Source organism: Drosophila kikkawai, chromosome 3R (genome assembly GCF_030179895.1).
Source record: "Drosophila kikkawai strain 14028-0561.14 chromosome 3R, DkikHiC1v2, whole genome shotgun sequence".
In the NCBI taxonomy this organism is placed as follows: domain Eukaryota; kingdom Metazoa; phylum Arthropoda; class Insecta; order Diptera; family Drosophilidae; genus Drosophila; species Drosophila kikkawai.
In genome coordinates this window covers 12,820,618-12,836,455 of record NC_091731.1, presented here as the reverse complement: position 1 = coordinate 12,836,455, position 15,838 = coordinate 12,820,618, and the positions used below count along the sequence as shown (strand labels likewise).

General features: G+C 38.1%; 2 protein-coding genes across 7 annotated transcripts; both read right to left on the bottom strand.

Moving 5' to 3' along the window:
• Positions 1–625: 625 nt before the first annotated feature.
• Positions 626–8,755, bottom strand: LOC108074028 (uncharacterized). Of its 6 annotated transcripts, none has more exons than XR_011445118.1 (4): positions 8,491–8,755; positions 1,724–1,848; positions 1,536–1,658; positions 636–1,463 (listed from the first exon to the last, which is right to left on the bottom strand). XR_011445118.1 is itself a non-coding variant. In XM_017165896.3 (4 exons), the coding sequence occupies exons 1-4, from the start codon at positions 8,575–8,577 to the stop codon at positions 1,378–1,380; spliced, it is 444 nt and encodes a 147-aa protein (XP_017021385.1). In that variant the 5' UTR covers positions 8,578–8,755; the 3' UTR covers positions 636–1,377. The 6 variants fall into 6 exon arrangements, 2 of the variants coding, with proteins under 2 accessions (XP_017021385.1, XP_041633459.1); XM_017165896.3 differs by having other exon boundaries at positions 1,516–1,661; XM_041777525.2 differs by having other exon boundaries at positions 1,536–1,661.
• Positions 8,756–13,997: 5,242 nt separating this feature from the next.
• Positions 13,998–14,541, bottom strand: LOC108074063 (uncharacterized). The gene has a single exon (XM_017165934.3). The coding sequence runs from the start codon at positions 14,460–14,462 to the stop codon at positions 13,998–14,000; it is 465 nt and encodes a 154-aa protein (XP_017021423.1). The 5' UTR covers positions 14,463–14,541.
• Positions 14,542–15,838: the final 1,297 nt, after the last annotated feature.

Genomic DNA, 15,838 nt, shown 5'->3' with positions numbered 1-15,838 from the left:
GCTTTTTGATTTGCCGCATTCCCAACTCGTACTACCATCTATTTGGATCTCGTACTTTCAATTTCTTTAATGGTAAACCAGGCGAGAATTACTATGGGAGGGAAATCGTTTGTCACAGCTTATAGTATATAGTGTAAATTCCTTGTGGATAATAAACTATAAATATAAAAACGATATGAAACGTGGATTTTATTGGGCATTGCATTATATTTAAGAAGAAATATCCTTAATATATGTTTTATGGAGTTAGTTAATAATTTGGCAATTAGTGTTTATTACTAAACTCAATAAATAAATAATACAGAGCGCTTAGGGGATTTGAAATCCTTTATAAAGGTGTCAAAAAGTATGCAACACTTTGTAAAGTAACCAAATTCAAGGAACATTTGCTTTGTTTTACGATTAAAAGGTTTAAAATCAGTGTGAATTAATTATTTAACATTTGTTTTTTAATTTTTGTGATTCCTGTTATATCTTATTATTAAAAGAAACAAGAAAGATAATCTTGTGATATCAAAGTTTACAATAAAAAAAATCCCTTGACTAAAAGAAATAGAATTTTTAAGGAATAGAAGCTTTTTATTAAGACTTTAAAATATATTTAACCAAAGAAAATAATCTTCTAAAATAATCTCATATATAGAATTAAGAATAATATTTCCCATCTTTATTTTACCTCAAGGCTATCCTATTTCTTTAATGAAAAACTTATGCAAAAATATTCTGCATCTGGCCAAAACGCATCTGATTTCATTTGGATAAAAGTCCATTCACTGCCGACATTTTGACCCGTTGCAAATACTAATCGAGGAATTTCCAGAATATTTTTGAGTGGATCAAGCTGGCAGTCATTTTATGCTTTGGAATTTTTACCCGGCTTTTGATTCCGTTCCCATTCTCATTCTCATTCCCGTTCTCGATTCCGTCCTTGTCCATGACAAGCCAAAGTTATCAATTTTTTCAGCTGCTGCTCTCGTTGGCCACGGTTCATCAAACATCTTTGCAGACACTTCGTGGCATTTGGAAATTGATTTAAAAAACTTTTTTAATTAATTATGATAATGTCGTAGTGAGTGAGTTCTGTGGGGACGCCAACCACGCCCCACGCCTCCATGCCCAACTTGCTATCCGCCCATCCGCCACCGACCACGCCTCAATTCATTTGACGCATTGCTGTTGCTCCTGCTGCGTCTGTCGAGTATCCTGACTTCCTTTATTGCTGCAAATGATGTTCGAGTTGGGTATTTCTTTTGCCATTCCTTTTTTTTTGTATCATCGGAATGTTTGAGTTTTCACATTTCAATTTCTGGAATTTTCCCAGCATCAACTTTGGATGAATCTCCCTGTACGTGTGTGTATGTGTGTGTGGGTTACTGCTCAAGTTGAAATTAACAAAAATTGGTGCGGACCAGGAGAGGAAGGCGGATTGAAGGGGCTCGGTCTGTCGGTCGGTCTTTTTGGGCCTGCAAATAAGTTTTGTATTAATGAAATTGCAAATATGTAAAACTTTTATACATGTTTCTTTATAAACTGACAAACTAATAGACTGAGTTTTGGCATGTTGTGTCACTGGGTCGGAGTCGTTGTCCCTGGCACTGGTCCTTTTGGCAGGGTCCTCATGTGTGTGCATGTGCATGTTCAAATATCCTGGCAACTTTCTGCTGCAAAGTTTGAAAATGTATTTCAATGCATAGAAATGAATCTAATTTGTAAAATTTCATACAACAGTTGAAAAGTTATAAACGCGCAGGCACTTGCACTCGGCACACGGCAAGGATGGATCCAAGTTGCCACCCCAAGCCATCCGGCACCCCATTGCAATCCTGCCAGCACAACCACTTCCTTATCCTGCAGGGGAAGAAATGAAGGGGAAGTAAATTGCAGATGCAAAGCGGGAATATCAGAAACAAGGAAAATTTACTTTAAAAATTAATGTAACAAAAGTTTTAAAAATATTTCATACATTTCTCATGACTAATATATAGTTTAGACATCTTTTTAGGTACTGAATATTGCTCTTGAAGTTGAAATTTAAATATATTTTATAATTTAAATTCTGAGCACTTCCAGAAGTTGAAATCTGTTAATGAAAATGAGTTCAGTAAAGAGATATTAAAAATGTAACAGTTTACTTTTAAGGTTTTAAACTCTTCTAATTGCTGCAAAATAGAATAAAAAACCTCGTAAATCTTCATAAAAAGAACTAGATATTTCTTTCTGTGCTTTCAGTTTCCCCATTTTCCCCGGCCTGTTTGTGTGAAAACGTCGACAACTTGGCATGCAGATTGCAAACTTTCGAATAGCATCAGCGGCGGCTGAGGCAGCGGCGCAAACCAAGAAAGGAAAAAAGTAAAATGCTGAGCAGATTTAAGTGGTGCTTTGTTATGCATAAATAAAATGCTTGGCAAGAAATAAGCAGGCAGGCAGGCAGTCAGCCTGGCAGCGGCGGCTGCAACGGCAACGGCTGAAAAAACTACATAGTACAAGCCAAAACATATTTTCAGTTTATTTAAAATAAATTTTACATTACTTAGCTCCCAACTAAAAAGCTGCAAACATGGGGTCATGCCGAGATCCTCGCCTACACCAATGCGGAAAGTAATTTACGCTCAGCCGACTTGCAAAGAACTTCTGCACGGTAAAAAAAATACAAACTAAAGTCGTTATTGTTTTATTTCATTGTTATCGAGGCTTGTAATTGTATTTATGTTGCTTAAAAATGCTTTGGAAATCATGGCAATTTATAGTGGCTTAAGGGATATTAATTGTGACTGCTTGAAGGTATTGTTTTACAAATGAAATAATAATTTGAATTGTGAATCAACACACGACTTGTTAACAAAGTGATTAAGCAAGGAAAACATATTCAAGCGATTATTGTAAATTATTATTTTAAGTTTTTATTCATTGAAAGATTTCTTTAATCTGTCTTAATTGCATTGCTGTAGATATTTACAAATATAAATATTTAGTTAAGCTTAACAAATATCTCTTTTATCATGATTTACACTAGTTCTTTCATAGAAAAGTCTTAGGATACCTAAATCATAAAGTATTTTGTTGAACGAGTAAAGCCTTTCTTCTGATATGAAGACCTTCCAAATGAGTGCCCAAATTTGGCGATATTTTTTTTGGGCCGTGTGGATCTGAGCCCGGTCATGAAACTGGCTCTGGTTGTGGCACTAGGCGCAGTCTACGGCAAGCAGCCAAAGACAATTTTGTTGGCACTAATTGAATGTAAATACAATTTTGCTTTGCTGTCAAGTCTTGTGTCTGGGCGATGTCGCCGGGCTGACGATGAAGATGACGACGACGGCGACGACGGTGACGATGACAAGGACGAGGACGAGGACAAGGACAAGGACTGGGTGAACTGTTCTGTGACGACGTTGGCAATAAAACGAAACGAGCTGATTGTATGCTACAAACAACTGGCGCAGCTGCTGCTGCTGCCAGGAATACCCCGATCCTTCCCAGCTCCTTCCATAAGCTCCAACTCTCTGTCTTCGGTCCGTACTCCTGCTGGAAGTGTCGTTGTAACGTTTGGCACACAGATCAAGTGCAATGCAACGTGCAAAGTTGCAAAAAGCGCAAAAATCAACAGTATAAAATCTTTTATTTAGTGTCATCATCATCAACGTTGCTCCTTCCATCCTTTTCACTCGATTTTGGCTCTGCCTTTTTGCCATCTCGCTCTGGCTCTACCCAATTTTCCTGCCCAGCCCGCATCTAGTTATGTGCACAAAATGCTATTTGCCGTTTTGAATTGATATTTTCTTAAAATTTAATTGCGAAATTTGTCAACAAATAGATAATTATGCAAACCTGTTTAGCCTAGACATTTACGACCAGTGCTTTCCCAGCAATTCAAGTTGACGAAATGATTTAAGCTTGAAGCTTTTTTTTTTTAGGCCCCATCAACCATTGATAAGTTGAGTAAACAGTTTGGCGAAAAACCTGTGAAAATCAATCTGCCCGAAGGCTTTTTCACACGGCTCACTATTTTCACAAGTATATGCGGCCAATCAGGACCAAAAGCTCCATTAATAACATTAAGCCCGACTCTCAATTCAATTAAAGTACATTTGTTTTTAAATTGTTTACAAATTGTATGCATTCAGGCGCTATTTTTTTGTTACACGATAATTGAATTACTTTTTGTTCAGCCACAGTTTGGATCAAGGATCAACAACAGCATCTGGCGGGAAAATCCATTTAGTTGTTTGACTTTTTTTTTTTTTTTAAAAAGCTTTACAAAATCGAACAAGGTAGTGGCATTATGATGTATCTTTGCGGGATTTATGTAAATAGGTTAACATAAACAGTTCGCTTATGGGAGATATAAGTATTTATGTCAAAGTAATTTATTCATTTTAAAATGGCGTTTGCTAAAAAAATAAAATAAATGTGAATCGACGAACTGTTGCAATTAATATAAATAAGCTTATTAAAAGTAGGCTTGTTTTGTCTTAAAAAAAAAAATTAAATGGCTTAAACAGCTTTAAATAAACTCTTGCGTTTTTGCTAATATAACAAAATATATAAACGGAATGGTGTTTCAAAATATATTTTTTATATTTTCAAGAAAATCAGAAAAGTCACTGCTATTTAAGTCTTTTGTTTATGTAAAGGTTTAGTTTTTTACTCCAAACTTTATTTTTACACAAATTAAGTTTATCCACTTAAAGCAAAATAAATATAATGAATAGGAATTTCCTACATTAAGCATTTCATAATTATGCAAATGTTGTTTCTCATTATGTTATGACCTAAAAATCTATTGTCAAATCCAATTGCACATAATCCATATTTTAAATAATACATTCATCAATTTCATAATTGAATGACAAAAATGCATTAGTGTGCTGAACATCTAACATTTAAAATAAATCTAGTAATTAACGATTTTTTTGTCGGTTTAATATTATTCTAAAATTGTAAAAATTTGTTTGCTTTTCAGAATTTGTATAATTGATTTAAATAAACACAGGTTGGTTAATTAAATATAAAGCCAATGGCAATCCTACGGGGAAGGGCAATGTGACTTTTATTGTTTGAATTACAGTAATTAAAACTATGTTTTTATGACTTTTGAGTTCGCCCTCCTGCCATTTTAAGCGGAGTCTTTAAGCTCATCTCTGCATTTCGCTGGTTGGCATAGAAGCACCGCTGCGTGCTGGGCGACAGGTTGTTGGTTAATTAATTCATTTATGCGCATTAAGCGGTCGTGCTGGTTGTAAGTGTTCATTAGCATTTTCGCTATTTGCATCTATTCGAATGCAATTTTCGCGTTTGCGGTAATGACATTCGCAACCATCGAAGCGCTCTGGTTTTTCCTATTAGCGGCGCCCAAATGTGTATGCTACAATTTCATCCGGAGATTCTCAAGCAAAATGTTCCGCTACCCAGCGTGTGAGCCTGAATTAGTACACAGAGAAAAATATTATGTACAACAATGTACTCTTTTGCCATTCAATTTTTTTTTTTTAATATTTGATAATAAATATTTCATTGTTAGCAGTTTATAAAACATATCAATGCTCCTAAATATACATTTAAAATAATATTTTTAACTGCATTGCTGTTATGACACTATTGAAAAACGTTCGTAAATTAAAATTTTAAAATATATATCTTTTTGGGGTTTCTTTGGTTCGCCGTTTTCATGTTTTTATTGGTGGGTAGCATAATTTTTATAAAAAAAAAAAACAATAAAGGGACAACTACATGTGGTATACTGTTATGAATATTTTGTAGTGTGAATACGGTCATACTTTGATCTTAACCGTTTTTTTTTTATTTTTGAGTAGCCTAATTTTTATAAATCCAATTTTAAATAAATTAACAATAAAGAGACAACTACATGTGGTGTATAGTTATAATTATTTTGTAGTGTGAATACGGTCATACTTTGGTCTTTACCGTTTTTCTTATTTTTATTGGTGTGTAGCATAAATTTTATAAATTCAAGTTTAAAAAAAATAATCAATAATTGTTATGATTAATTTTTAGTGTAAAAAGTTTTTACTAAAAACGGTCATACTACTTTAAATAAAATATTTAAAGTAAAAGGAACAATTTATGGTAATTAGTTCTTTTTACCGCACAAATTAATGAATGCAATACGTATGCATAATATTTATTTTAAACCCGTTTTTATTTCCAGTGCACCCCAGTGTGTATTTGGGGGAATTTCGATGTCGAGCTTGGCAGGACTGTTGTTGGTGGTCCACTGGGCCGTGCCGCCTGTCTCGGAACAAATCAAATCATCATCAAATCATGCCGAAATCGAGTTAATTCATCTCCACAGTTCATTGCGCACTAACAAATGAGAGGGAGACGCTGTGCCAGTGCCCCGAAAAAGAGACGGTATGTTATGGGGGGACCAGAGACAGACGGGGACGACAGAGCTTATGCACTTGCAAAATGCATTTCAATGCGGTTTTTGGGCATTTTGTCTAACGCAAAATATAAATGCATTTTGTCACTGAATGGCCAAAATATGGGATGGGGAGGGGGCAGTTATGGTGAATAAAAATGCTTGACTGGCAAACAACGATGCGTATACGCGATGCTTGATTGCGTTTCCGGTTTATGAAATTTTGTGGTGCACGCTATGCAATAATTTCTCGTGGCTTATGTGACGTCAGCGTGCTGATGGAATGCCGACCTACTTATATGTGGATTTATGTGCGTGTGTTTGAGTGAGTGTTAATATTTTGCCGATTGGCGATGCAATATTTTGTCATTTGCGAAAGCCATTATGCATTTATTTATTATTTTGCCCAATGCCGCTCTGTGAGCTGTTGATTGCGTTTATGTTCCCCCTAAAACTCACCACTATGACCCCCCTCGTGACGCTTTTTTTCTACGGTGTGTGTGTGTGTGTGATGGTGTGTTTCTGTGTGATTTTCAATTCGTTTTCGGCGTACGTGTGTTTTTAGCATTTTGCGTTAGCATCTGGCAAATTAAAGTGCAGGCAAGCAGAAATTCAATCTCTCGTTTGATTCTCCCTCGCGCTCACATAGCCGCCACTCTTTGTGCCAACTTTAAATGCGGCAAAAGTCCCTTTTTTCGCCATCTCTCCGTCTGATTTAAATTACGAAAAGCGCACGTTTTATTGTTTGTTTCAATTGCCTGCTGACGAGCCAGAGTCATGGAGTCGGAGATACAGTGGAGCTTGTATAACTTGGACTTTCTTGACCAGCTTGAAATAGATAGATTTTTGGATAGGAAAGATTATTAACAATTTGTGAAGGATAATAAAATCCACATTTTATATTTAAAAATAGTATAATACCCTTTATAATTAATATAAATATAGATTTAGTTGGAATTTCTAGTATTTATTTTTGTTATCTTTTGTGAACTTGAGGCGTGCTCTTAACGAATTACAAAAATATTCCTCTGGCTTTATTTATATCTGGTTTTTTGTCCGCATTACTGACTTTCACCTGTAGTATATCCAAAGACCAGGATGTGCAGGACGAGCGTAATCAGCAAATGTGCCAAACGTCCTCCAAAAACCTAACCGAAAAAGGTAGGGAAAACCAAATTAGTTTAATTTGTACGAAATCAAGCAAACGTATGAGAAACGGAGGAGGAACACCCAAAAGGAAGGAAAAGCCAATGGCATAGACGGAAAGACGACGAGAATGGAGGAACGGCTAAAACTGTCTTCAGACTAATTCTATTTAGCATTTTGCAAGGACATCGTCCTGCTGCTGCTATTCAGCTGGCCAGCGAAATGAACTTGGGCTAATTACTCAATGCAAATTAAAATTCATGTCAAGCAGATTGGATTATCCTCACGCAACATTTAATGTCGCACTTAGCAAATGGCCAGCACAGCGGCGGCCGAGGAAAAGGCGACCGTCGACCGTCGACCGTCGAAAAGGTGAACGGATGGCAAAATCAAGGGCGTGAAAATGCGACGACAGGCGGGGGTGGTAAAATGAGATGGGAAAAACCAACCGAGGAACCGTGGAGCCCGTGGAGCGCTCCAGAGAGCAGCAAAGAAAAATCTCTTTTGAAATGCTAATGTAAAAATTCTTTAAAGAAAATTACGCAATACATTATTTTGGTTTATTTTGCATTAAAAGTCAATTTAGTGTTAAGGTCCCGGTCCTGGGCATGGAGGAAAAAACAGCAAAAAAAAGGGCGTGCGGAAAAACAAATGCCGGAGCCGAGAGGACCGAAGAGCGACACAAGACAAAAAAAAAAGAGCTGCAGAGCGTAAAGGGCGCAACAGGATTGGGTCCTGCCAATTGGATGGACAGCATCCCGAAGCATCCTGGACATTTTCGCTGGCGTGGGCATGACAACGCAGCTTGGCGTCCAGTCCTGGCAGCGGCGTAAATAAGCAGCCGCCGAACCCTCGGGTTTTTGTTTTGCATTTTAAGTTGGGACCGCGGACAAGGACACGAACCAGAGCCTTCACACATTCCAAGAGGGTCGCCAGGTGGCTAAGTGGGCGTCTTCGGTTCCTACCTGATTGTTTATCTTCATCGGGTTTTTGCTGGCGGAAAATATTAACATTTTCCATTGAGTCTTCACAAGAAATTTGCCGTTTGCCATTTTGTGTAACAATTTATTTACTTAATCATCCAGAATACCTAAACATACTTTTGTAAATTCCAAAGAATGTAATATTTTAAGAATCTATAAAAAAGGTATCTAGTAAAAATGTAGTCTTGGATTTTTTTTTTTTAATTTTAAATTATTTGTTGAACAACAAAGACATTTTAAACAAGGCTAACATTGATGTTAGCAATGTTAAAGCATACAAAAAGAATTCTCTTCTTCAAAATAAGTTGTATAAGTCCAAGATATCTTTAAAATATGATTACATGATTATATTATATATTTCTATTTAAAATTAGCAATTAAAGTTAATTTATTGAAGTTATTTACATTGTTTCAAAATAAATCTTCTCTTGTTTAAGAGTCTCTTTAAAATACTTAGAGGCAATTAAATAAAACACATCTAATTACATTTTATTCTATTTATTGATTTGCAGAAGTGCTGCATTTTATTTCGGAAGCTTTTTAAAATGATTCTAAAATCCGCAAATTCCCTGGAGGCAAATGAGATTATAAGCTTCCCGCATTTAACTTCACAATATGCAACAAAAGCCATTATTATGGCTGCCTTCCACTTAGCTGCGCGCTTTTTTTTCCAACATTTTCACCACGGCTTTTTTTTCCCCATTGTCAGCCTGGGCGGCGATGGTCTCCTTTTTCGTCGAGTGTCCTGCGTGGGTCTCTTGTCCTCTCAGCCTCCGCTCTTTATCTATTAAAACGCCTTCCAATTTGCATATTTCTGCAGCTGTAACAGCTGTCAACGCTGGACGCAGCGCAGGACTTATTGTGGGAGGGCTCGGGGGGAGTTTCTCCAGCTCTTAAGATAATGTCCGGCGGCCGCGGAGTCGTCGACTTATGTCTGGGCCAAGAAGGGAACGAATTAAAGCCCCTGGTCGGATTGTTAGGGGCCTCATTTTGATCAGAGTCTGAAAACGGGCACACAATACACAACATACTTCACTCTCAGCATATTCGCTAAAAAATAATTTCCAGGAAAATATAGAGTTAGTTAAACGTAAATTATAACATAACTTATTTATCACAGAAATTCTTGATGGGTTTGAAAAATATATTCTACTTTTCCCAACATATTGACAACATTTTAGCATATCATTTTAAACCCTAAATAGGGCATTGTGAAGTTCACAATGGACCAGGTTTTTTGCCTTTTGTATTTTGTATTTTGTTTCATTTTATTCGGTTTTATGCCATTTTATTTCGTCGTCCCCCTCGCTGGCTTGTTACGCTGTCACATTACCTACATCAAGTGTCACTTTAAAACGCATTTTTCTTTCACCCCGCTCGGGTCTCACATTTTGAAGTGTTGCTCAAAGCTGTCGCCACTTTGCTTTATCTAAAGACCCAATGTCCGCCGTTCTGCGTCCTGCGTTTGGTCCCCACCCGGTTTTTCGCATCCCCCAGGTCGTCGGTCGCCTATCCCCCTGGTGGCTCGTGTTTGTAAACAATTCGAGGCACATTAAGTTCCAATTAAGTAACATTCCAGGCAAATCAGAGACGAGACCCTGCCTTAGGCATTTGTTTATGTTGCCGGCCTGCCGGAGGGAGGCGGGCCGGTTGCGGCGGCAGCAGCAGATTGCTTTGTTAATATTAATTTGTCATTAGTTTGGCTTACGAGCGGCTCGTTTAAAATGCATTGATAGGCCAAGTGGCTCTTATCACAGCTAGAGCTCCCCGAGCTGTGTACATAGTTACTCTCCGGGTTGGTCTGTTGGTCGACCTGCCCATCAGATAAGTTTAATGCGCTTTAAACTGTTTGGCTAGGAGCTTGCGGCCCGGCCCAAGATTGGGGTTGAGAAGCCATCATCCTTTCGTTCGGTACGGGGTCCTTTTGAAAACTAGGCGCAACTGTTGCTCGGCCACTTTGCTGATGAAAGGGTGCGAAGGTATTTCGGTTGCGGCCAGGCCACAGCCTCACTTGCACCTGCCGCAGGCTCTCATACCTGCCTATTGGGTTTCACACTGAACAAAAACGATATTAAAATAATGTTTGAAATTGTTTCTAAAAGGAAATGAAATGTCAACGATTTGGGAATATATATTTGAGTGGTTTTAGAGTCCTTTAAATGTACCAGCAATATTCCAATACATGTTCTACTTCTTTCTTTTTTATTTCGCACAGTGATATATGTTCTTTATCTGGACATCGGTTGAAGACCTTAGTTAGTGTGCTTTTCTTAGGATGCCACTTTGATGGACAGATCTTGGAGCACAAGCCAGAGAGATTTCATTTTCCGCACCAAGTCCTTTTCGCCGGACAAGAGGAGCTACTCTTTGGGTCCGTTTTCTGTGGCTGTGCTTTTGCTGGCCATCATCTTGTTTTATTTTTATTTACTTTTTTTTTCTTCTTTTCTATACGGTCTTTTTTTTATTTTAACGCTTCAACACGGACGGGACTCGGCCACATACATACATACATACATGGTATATACCCGTACATATGGCACTCAAAGGCCTCAAGTGTCGACGTTTTTTATTTCACGCTACTTTGAGCTGATATACATGCAAATACACACACATTGCGGAGGCCACAAAGCGTAAAAATGTATAAAGCTTATGCCAGTCGGCATCCGGGAGCGACCCACAACCCGTTCGGCCCACTGAGTCAGTCAGTCAGTCAGTGAGGCGCGTTATTTCAGTTTAGTTTAGCACAGGAGGAGGAGGAGGGCTGCCACGTTCCCCGCACGGTGGGTGGATGGGTGGTTAATCTTATCGGATTTGTGAAAAAAATTATGTTATAAAAATGAGTTTAGGTTAAAAATATACAGAGAATGAAAGCTGTTGAAAGTAATTAATTTGCTTTTGAGATTGGTTTACATTAAATTGGATTAACAAAAAGTGTTATGGTTTTCAAAATCTTTTAAAAATGTGTCTAAAAGAATGCAATGAAATATCTTAGTTCCCAAATTCAGTGACTTTCCAATGTACATAATTTAAGATAATTGAAAGAGAATTCCCTGGCTCCAAATAGATTTTTTTTTTAATCATATCTTATCTATATTTTTTCAATCATACACATTTATTTTTCTCCCACTGTGCTCTGACCAACTACGCATAAAAAGCAAATATATATCTTGAATGCAGCAGCCACAAGCACCGCTACCTGGTATCCGGCTTTCAATAGCGCTTTATAGCAGAGAGCTGAATATGGCGAAAAGGAAGGTGTTATCTGATTGCCATTTTAAACACAGCAGCAACGGCAACAGCGATTTCGAGTGCAATTGGCAAAGCACTGGCCAAATCAAAAGCGAGACCCGCTGAAAGGCGGAGCAGCGCATAAAAAACAGTACAATTCAATGAATGGCTCACGGTTTCCAAGCGTTTCTATGCCCCTAACCCCTCCTATGGCAGCTGGCGAGTGCCCGCAGAGATATTAAAAGATAAACGGGCAGCGAGGAGAAGCGCAATCAGAGTCAGAGTCCGCCGGAGAGGATAAAAGACGAGCGGATGACACATTCCGTATTTGTGTACAGACTGTCAAAGGCAAATGCTCTGAAGTTCTGAACAGCAGGGTACCTAAGCCAGAACATCTGATTCGTTAAAACATTTTATATATATTAATGGTTTTTAGTCTCTTTCTACACAGAAAATATCATATACTATTTATAAATAAACAAATTGTAGATAATGAATAGGAAATATTACATATTTACTAACAAATCAAAAATTCCTATTTAACTTTGCTCTTAATTCAGTTTTATGTGGAAACCTAATGAAATTAATTATTCAAATTTGGTCTTTAAATTAGAAAAATTAAAAGGTTTTTATTTGTTTAATTATAAATTTTATTGTACACTATGGAGCATAAAGATAGGCAAACTTCAAATTGAATGTGTTAAATTGAAATGAGTTGCTAATGTGAATCCAATTAGGTGAAACGCCATAAAATGCGATTTAAAAATTTGTTGTATGTATATGTTGTTATTTATTTATAACATTTACAAGAGCTTAATAAGCTTAAATAAAAATTGTTGCACTTTTTAAATCGTTTAGGATATAACTTTGCAATTAATTAAGAGCATTTTAAAGATATTCGAGATTTAAAATTTTTTTTTATTTAATTATTTAATGTTGTAATTAACAACAAAATGCATGTAGAATGGTATTTAGTGCAAGACCCTTTCGGTTGCATAAATATTTAGATGTCAAGAAGTCATTAGTAGCGAATGATTATTAATTTACGTTTAATTACATCAATTAGAGAGTTGAGCGTGCAACTCAAAGCACCGCAATTAGTTGACGACATTTCTGCGTGAATTATTAAAGAATCCTGCCACATGCGAACATGCAAATGGTGATGACTTTATTGCCCTGCTGCAGTACTTGTCTTTTTCCCCCTTTCCTGTTAATTGAAATAATAATTCATGCTCACGTAGCTTGTTAGGGCATCGGACATTTCTCCCCGCCCCAGAAGAAGACACGGTTCTGTCTTCGACATCCTGTTGCTTGTTTTTCTGTTTGCGTGCTCCGTGTGTGTCTCTGTGTGTGTTTACTTACACTGAACAAAATGGAGCAACTTCTTAGTGAGAGCTGTGAGTGCAACGGGGCGTATGTGTAATGCAAGTCGTTTAAAAGTCACACACACACACAAAGACACCAATTAAACGGCACTCGGACACTCCGCTCGACTGGCCTGTGAGTGTAGGAGAGTGTCTGTGGGAATAGTGCTTACACTATCGGCAATTAAAATCTAAAAAAGCCAGCTCTTCCTGTCTGCAAAGTCCAGCTAGCTAGATGTCCCACCTCAAAGCTTTCTGCTATTTGCTTAAGCTTCTCCGGGGACGACCTGGAGGTAAATGAATGAGCCCTGCTCGTGTTACCATTGAGCTGGGCAAATAATGAGGTAGACCATCCTAGATTTTAATGAATGAAAGCGATAATCGTTGTGAATTGCACAGCAATTGGACTCGTCAAAGGAGCACTAAGCACTGTGTAAATAAACACCTTATCGTGGTCCATCAAAGTGAAACGTAGCCATCGGATGGTTTAGTTTTTGTTTTTTAAGCCTTACAAAAAGCTTAGTTGGACAGGGTTCTCTTTCTTTTAAACAAACACTACGACTTGGACATGATTTTCTTTCTTTTAAACAACCACTACCACTTTCTTTAAATTTCTTATTATTTTATTCCGATATGACTTAATGATAATTAATTATTTTTCCCACAAAATCTTACAAAATAAGATCATGTAGTTCGGTTTAAAAAACTTGAAACTGTAGGTAATCCTACCAACTTCACTTATTATTTTCCTTGCTAGTTTGCTAGCTTTCACTATTTTTTTGTAAACACTTTAGCCCAGTTTGACCACAAATAGATTACAATATCAACTCTTTCTTTTTTTTAGTATTTATATTGTTTTTATTAAAGATTTCGTTTTTTTCGTGTTGGTTAAGCCACTTAAACTAACGGGGAAAATGGAGAAGCGCCGTAAATGCTGCCGGCGGTGGCTCCAAAGCCACCAATGGCCGGATATCCAATATTATAGCCACTGCCATAGCCATAACCATAAGGACGACCGTAATATCCGCCCGCCAGTCCTCCCAGGCCACTGGAACCATAAGGATAATACGCTGAGCGTATGCCATAGCCTCCAATGCCTCCGTAACCTCCGATGCCACCGTATCCTCCGTATCCTCCATATCCTCCATATCCTCCATAGCCTCCATAGCTGCCGATACCTCCATATCCGCTGTATCCTCCGCCGTAGCCACCCACAAACGGATAGCCAATTTGGCGACTCACTCGCTCGCCCCGCTCAGAGCCCGAGTCCTCGGTTTTTTCGGGCTCATTTTGGTGCAGCGGTTGGCCAACTGTTGCGGCGATTAGCAGCGCATATAATCCGAATAAAAACCAGCTACGCATTATCCTTATGGCTCCTTGAACTGCTTTGCTGGTCGCTTGACTTTATCAGTGGCCTTTTGGCTGCTCCGCGCTGCGTTCGACTAAGTTGGCAACTGTGACCTGGCCAGCTCGTGGCCGGTGTCTTTATAGCCTAGAACTTTGGGCATAAAATAGAAACTTTTGTTTTCGCCCTTTTCCGCACTGCTTCGAGTGCGTCGTCTGTTTGTTTTGTGACCGAACCGCTTGTTAGCAGAAATTAGATGCTAATGTAAATGCCATAAAACAAACTATTAAAATATGCGAGTACCCACGGTAAAAACGAAACAAAAGGGCCAATTCATATGGCCAGTCTCTGGGTATTTTTCGTGGCACGCTAAGTGGCGTTCATGAAATCGAATGGCAGCCAGTGGCGGTTTAAAGAGCAAAATATTTCACTTTGCGGCGCCCACCAGCTCCTGTTCAGTGTTGGCCACCAAAGAGGTTTCAACAAGTGAATATAAAATGTTTAAAAATGGTTAAAAACAACAAGGAGTTGGGCAGGACCTGTGGAAAATATCCTAACTTATTATGAGAATAAAATAAAGAAATATATATAGGGGTTTGTGTAGCTTTCCTGGAGATATCTATTTGTATTTTTAAGATAAGTTTATTTCAACTTTGGCCTTAATTAAAATTAGTTAAATTAAAACAATACTTTAGAACGGAAGAAAAGAAAAGTTTATCAAAGAATCGGAGCAGGACTTCTAGTTATCTGAGAAGGAAAAAACCATTTACTTACTTTACTTTACTTCCATTAACATTAGTTTTAAAATTTCGCTTAAACATCACTAGATTCGCACTTCTTTTGGTAACAAGCTACAGAGTCCCCTTTGGATGGATAGTTGCTTCTCAATTTTAACTGCTGCAAATGTTCCCACTCATCTAAATACCACTGTTAGGCATATTGCCTTTAAGCTGTTTACTAAGCCCGTTGGCTGGAAAATAGCTTTCATGGCAGCACTGCTCCTGCGGTCAGGTAAGCTGTGTAAATGTGCTAATTTCATTTGAAGGTTAGTTATGCTATTGACCAGTGGGGGCGGAGGCCTACTGCCAGACCCATACCTATACCCATTCCCATTCACAGACTTTGGGCAGACGCCTCCAACTTCGGGGTGCGTAAGTGTGAATTGCTGTTTGTTGTTGCTCTTGTTGTTTGCCGAGTTCGGCCAGTTTGCGAGTTTGCCAGTTGGCCAGCTTGCCAGCTTGCCGGCCTGCTTGTTTGCCTGTTTGCTGCTGTTTGGCTTCGCTGTTTGTTTTATGAGCGCGGACCGGCCATTAACAATGCTCGATGGCTCTATTGCCGGCTTGAATGGCTCTCAATTGGTTTATTGCGGTTTCGGCGCATGTGTTTTTCGGCC